The 6,167-nt window shown below is 54.9% G+C and overlaps 1 protein-coding gene across 1 annotated transcript; it reads left to right on the plus strand.

Moving 5' to 3' along the window:
* Nucleotides 1–479: 479 nt before the first annotated feature.
* MEX3B (mex-3 RNA binding family member B) lies at nt 480–4,772 on the plus strand. The gene is made up of 2 exons (XM_033852645.2): nt 480–1,114; nt 1,948–4,772. Exons 1-2 carry the CDS (start codon nt 832–834, stop codon nt 3,393–3,395), a joined length of 1,731 nt encoding a protein of 576 aa, XP_033708536.1. The 5' UTR covers nt 480–831; the 3' UTR covers nt 3,396–4,772.
* The last annotated feature ends 1,395 nt before the right edge of the window (nt 4,773–6,167 follow it).

Genomic DNA, 6,167 nt, shown 5'->3' on the forward strand with positions numbered 1-6,167 from the left:
CTCTTAGAGCCGGGCCCCTGGCATCAGAGTTGGGCGCGTTTCCTTTTCTCAGTCTGGCGAGGGAGGAGACCTGGGGACAGTGATCGTTCTCGGCTGATAGGTGCAGGCAAGTGTCCCGAGCCTGCCGGTCCCGCATTAGACAACAAAGAGAGGCGTTAGCGGCGGCGGGGGAGGGGCGCGGCCGGGAGGAGGACGGGGCGGGCTGCGGCGAGCGCGGCGGTGGGGGGGCGCTCGCTCTCCGCTCGCTCAGCCTGCGGCCTCCGCCCGCCCCCGGCCCAGCGCGCGCCAATCGCCTCCCCCAGCGATAGTGTCAGTAGCATTGTAGAGTCAGCTCCCGCCGGTGACGTTGCGCCTCCCTCGTCCCCCTCTGGAGCCGTCTGGCTGCAGAGGCTCAGTCAAGAGGCGGGGAGGAGAGGAGGAAAAAGCGCTGAGTGAGGGCTGGCGGGCGGGCGGGCGGGAGGGAGTGGAGGAGCCGGGGAGGGGCTCCTTAAAGAAACGCTGCTGTCGCTCGCCTGCTCGCTTCTCGCTCGGCATTGTGGCCAGCCAGCCGGGCACTTGGGGGGCACGCGCGGCCGCCGCTCGAGCTCTGCCCCCACCCCACCCGCCAGCAGATCTGGGGTGGGGACCCAGGCGGGGGCTCCCGCAGCCACTGCCCGGCGTGGACCGCAAGGAGCGACCCACTCTTCCCGGCGCCGAGAAAGGAGCAACGGAGCCCTCTGCAGCCGGCCGGCCTCTCCGCCCCTGACCACTCGCTTCCCGGCTGCCTTTGTGGCCGCAGTTTCTCGCCGCCGAGCAGAGGGCCGGCGGGGGCGCGGTGCGCACGGCCGAGCGATGCCCAGCTCGCTGTTTGCAGACCTGGAGCGCAACGGCAGCGGCGGCGGCGGCGGGGGAGGCGGCGGCGGGGGAGGCGGCGGCGGCGGCAGCGGCGGGGGAGAGACCCTGGATGACCAAAGAGCCCTGCAGCTCGCGCTCGACCAGCTCTCCCTGCTGGGGCTGGACAGTGACGAGGGCGCGTCTCTGTACGACAGCGAGCCGAGGAAGAAGAGCGTGAACATGACCGAGTGCGTGCCGGTGCCCAGTTCCGAGCATGTCGCCGAGATCGTGGGGCGGCAAGGTGGGTCCGGCAGGGATGGGCAGCTGGAGGTGAGAGGGTTTCGGGCCACCGCCCCGCGGGGAAGGCGGGAGAGGAACCGAGATCCGCGGCGCCGGGGAGCCTTGGGGAGGGAGGAAGAGCCGCGCGAAGGGCCGGCGCCCCAGACAAAGAAAGTGCAGGCAGGCTGTCTCCCAGAGCCGCGCCGCGGCCACGGCGGGATGCACTTTCTCCTGCGAAAATCACTGCCTTCTCCCCTAGCGCCCCCCACCCAGCCCACCCCGGGAAATAGAATTTAAATATAAGATGCTTGGGGGAGGGGGCCTTTGATCGGTCCTTTGGGAGGGGGGAGGAGGAGGAGTGAGCATCGGATGGGAGGAGGATTCTGGATTTCTGCAAAGCGGAATGGAGCCCAGAGGAGGAACAATGGGTCCCGGGACTGCCCCCCATTCCCACCAGTCCCCCCCCCGCGCTGGAGGATCTCGGCCTTCGGTCGCCTTCCCCGAACCCTTTGCCTCGTCTTCAGGGCGGACGGCGGCGCGTCCCGCTGGATACCAGCGGCATCTCCCCAGCTGACTTTTTCTGGGATTCTCGGGTTTGACTCGGGACGACTGCAGTCACTGGGGGAGGGCTGGGCAGCCAACGGACTGTTCCTCGAGCGCCTCGCGGGTGGAACCCGCTTTCCAGCCCGTGGAGCGGCCCGGGGTCTGTGAGGGAGCCGCCCCCTTTCCGCCCATCGCGCGTTCTGCCTTCCCGCTGCCCCGTACGCGGGCAGTCCCAGGTCCCCGCGGTTACCCCGGGGTAATGGGCGTGTCTGTCTCTCTCTCCCACTCCCTCCCCTGCACTCTGGCTCCCAGGTTGTAAAATCAAAGCACTGCGGGCGAAGACCAACACTTATATCAAGACCCCAGTTCGTGGGGAGGAGCCTGTCTTTGTTGTGACGGGCAGGAAGGAGGATGTGGCCATGGCTCGGAGGGAGATCATCTCTGCCGCCGAGCACTTCTCCATGATCCGCGCCTCGCGGAATAAGAACACGGCGCTCAACGGCGCAGTGCCCGGGCCGCCTAACCTGCCGGGGCAGACCACCATCCAGGTGCGGGTGCCCTACCGCGTGGTGGGGCTCGTGGTGGGGCCCAAGGGCGCCACGATCAAGCGCATCCAGCAGCAGACGCACACGTACATCGTGACGCCCAGCCGCGACAAGGAGCCGGTGTTCGAGGTGACCGGCATGCCTGAGAACGTGGACCGAGCTCGCGAGGAGATCGAGGCGCACATCGCCCTGCGCACTGGCGGCATCATTGAGCTCACAGATGAGAACGACTTCCACGCCAATGGCACGGATGTGGGCTTTGATCTGCATCATGGGTCCGGCGGGTCCGGCCCAGGCAGCCTCTGGAGCAAGCCCACACCCAGCATTACGCCCACTCCGGGCCGCAAGCCCTTCTCTAGTTATCGCAACGACAGCTCCAGCTCGCTTGGCAGCGCCTCCACAGACTCTTACTTCGGCGGGGGGACCAGCGGCAGTGCAGCTGCCACCCCGCGCCTGGCGGACTATAGTCCCCCCAGCCCCGCGCTCAGCTTTGCTCACAATGGAAACAACAACAATGGCAATGGATACACCTACACGGCGGGGGAGGCTTCTGTGCCTTCCCCTGACGGCTGTCCTGAGCTACAGCCCACCTTCGACCCGGCTCCCGCCCCACCGCCTGGGGCTCCACTTCTCTGGGCCCAGTTTGAGAGGTCCCCGGGAGGCGGACCTGCAGCTCCCGTGTCCTCTTCCTGCTCTTCCTCTGCATCTTCGTCTGCTTCGTCTTCCTCTGTGGTCTTTCCCGGGGGCGGCGCCAGCGCGCCCTCCAACGCCAACCTGGGGCTGCTGGTGCACCGCCGGCTGCACCCGGGCACCAGCTGCCCCCGTTTGTCCCCGCCCTTGCACATGGCTCCGGGGGCGGGCGAGCACCACCTGGCTCGCCGGGTGCGCAGCGACCCGGGCGGAGGGGGCCTGGCCTACGCCGCCTATGCCAACGGCCTTGGGGCGCAGCTGCCGGGCCTGCAGCCGTCGGACACATCCGGCTCCTCGTCCTCGTCCAGCTCCTCCTCCAGCTCTTCATCCTCCTCCTCTGGGTTGCGGCGTAAGGGCAGCCGCGACTGCTCCGTGTGCTTTGAGAGCGAAGTAATCGCCGCACTGGTGCCCTGCGGCCACAACCTCTTTTGCATGGAGTGCGCCAACCGCATCTGTGAGAAGAGTGAGCCTGAATGCCCGGTCTGCCACACCGCGGTCACTCAGGCCATCCGCATCTTTTCTTGAAGGCGGCGCGCACCACGCGGGGGATGGAGAACCCGCTTCCCTCCATCCTCACTCCCCAGCGCCTCTCTGCCTACTTGGTGCCCCACCTTCTCCTCCCCGCCTCCCTGCTCACACTCTGAGATCCGAAGAGGAGCTTGGAAAGCTGTAGTATCCGCTCATTTTTTAAATTTCGATTTTTAAACAAAGGAACTTGCCAGGATATCTGCATCAAGAGTACTGTAGCCTGGGAAACCTCCGAACCACCTTAAATGCATGCTCTATAAATAATAGGAACGGCGACATTCTAGTAATGATAGTTTTTACACTGTACTTAATAGGAAGCTTCCAAAAGAAGAAAACCCCACAAGTTTTCCATTTTCTTAAAGTAGGAAAAAATGAACAATAATTATTATGATGAGGATGATAATAATAGTGCTATGGGATGTGTGGACTGTTTTAGTGTGTTCCCCTTTGTGGCTGGGTTCCTACGATGCTTATTATAGAACACAGTGGATCCTTTCTGAATGTTCGTGGAAGGGCCAGGAGTTCCTGTGAAACCAGGATACTGCAGCTTTATTAAAGTTAAAGAAACTGTAACATATCTCTTATATATTAAAAAACGTTTAAAAGTTTTAAAGAGAAATTGCATTATACAGATTGAAGTATTTTATTCTTTTTTGACTTGAAAAATTATATTTCATATTGCAAAGATGTTTACAAGTATTTTAATTTAAGTTCAGTGAACTTTTTTGTAGCTGGGTTAAATCTTTTTATTTTAGTATGGCCTTATGGCAAAGAACACTGTATTATTTTAATAATCACACAATTGTGACGGAATTACAAACCATAAAATGCGTAATGTTTTGAACAGTATTCTGTTGGGATGGAGATTTTATAGGTTCAGACAAATCTTCTAGATCTGCTTCACCCAGCATATTTTCTATTCAGTGATATAAAGCATATTTTATTCTATATTATTACAAAAAACGGAAATGTATAAACATGTCAAAAGGAACTGTTGATGCTTTCTAACATTTGTATAAATAGAATTCAGTGCAAGTTACAAAAATTCTGTTGCACCACTATAGTTTTAGTATTTCTATTTTAATACATTTGTTTACCACTTGTTTATGTATATGTAGGTGATGTTACTTGAGCTTAAATGTACTTTACTGAGCAAAGTTTAAAAAAACAAAGTATATTTTATTTTATGATAAAGGGCCTTTAACCTCATGGTCAAATACTAATATTATATTTGCTGAGACAAGATTTGAAATTGTATCAAGAGTTTTATTTTTCTGACATTTAAAGTTCTACATAATAAAGGTAAAACTTAAGTAATGGTGCTACTTCATTTTTTAAGTATTTCTATATAAATAAAATATTGAAGAAAATCTATCTTGTGTGGTAACTTGATTTTTTTTGTTTTTTTTTTAAGCTTCTCGGAGTCTACCTTTATACGGAATCACTCTTAAGTGACAAATTGAAAGATACAACTTCCAGGCGTATTATGTCAGGACTTTATCAATAGAGTGGACTTTCAAAAGAGGCCAAGGTTGTGTTTGGTTGGATGGTTAGGCCGTGGGTAACAGTATTTTTTTTTTTTTAATTGCATGTTATCTACCGAATCAGAGCTTCCTCATTAGACATGTGTGGGCACAGTGCCTAGGATCTGTGATTCTTTTCGGGTCCCAGGAAGAGGTTTAATTTCTCTTAAAATTAGAAGAAAATAAAGCAAAGGAAGTGAAAATATTCAAAGACAATGTCTTAATTTTCAGGCCCACCAAAACCTATTCCATTTTACCTAGCACATTAAGAAAACAAGGCATCAAAGTATTGAAAGTTATATCAAAAATAAATTTGAATAATATTATTATGGAGGAGGGAGCAGAAGCGCCTAGGGCCTAGGAACGTCATCATCCCACCCAGCAGGGCCCTCAAGAGTTTAAGGAGGCTGAGGGCTTGCGCTTGCTGTGCTGAGTTTCCACTGAAGGTCACTTCCTTGGGGGAAGCCCAGAGATGCCAGTTTCTGCTGGTCGAGGACCGGGCTAGATTTGAGCACTGGTCCTAATAGGCTTCTGCTCGTCAGGCAGGCTAACTGGTGTTGACAGGCTGCAGGTGTTAACTGTCTGTTGTTGTTTGCAAGAAGTTTTTGTTTGTTTTTGGCAGGCTACACCTGCTCCCTGGCTGTGGGGCTTTGTCAAGGGATGGAGCCTGCATGCTTTCACTTGACAGGAACTCTGCCTTCTAGAGAGTATTTAGGAATGACCAGACCATACCGCTGGATTGCCAACGACTTCCAGGCTGAGCTGAGCTGCCCCTGGAGAACGGTGTCTGCCTGGAATGCGGGCAGCCTTTTATTTTAACCTCTGCTGATGGGTAACATTTAGCAGGTGAGTCCAAAGAGTAGGCTGTAACATATATTGGCTGTTCCTCTTTTCCCCTTTGTATTCATTTTTATTTGTCCGGAAATTTAGTCACTGCCTACGTCATAGCTCCTGATTTGTTTGGTTTGAATGATTCTCTGCAAAGGCAGGAGACAGGCCTTTGGGGTGGGAGGAGAGAAAGGAGTGGCCCTGCTTGGGAAATTTCTGGCATCATCTTCAACTCTGGAAAGTTCCCAGGCAGTGTTTACCCCCTTCTTTGCTCCCTCAAGGACTGGAGGTTAGCTGAGGCCTGGCAAGGAGCAATATTACGGTCCAATGCCCGCTTTCCTTCAGCTGTTCCAAAGTGCCTAGAACAGAACCAAGAGTCTTTTCGCACTGATTTCTTTAGTGATGCAGCTTTGCTTTG

Source organism: Tursiops truncatus, chromosome 2, assembly GCF_011762595.2.
Source record: "Tursiops truncatus isolate mTurTru1 chromosome 2, mTurTru1.mat.Y, whole genome shotgun sequence".
NCBI classification, from domain to species: Eukaryota; Metazoa; Chordata; class Mammalia; order Artiodactyla; family Delphinidae; genus Tursiops; species Tursiops truncatus.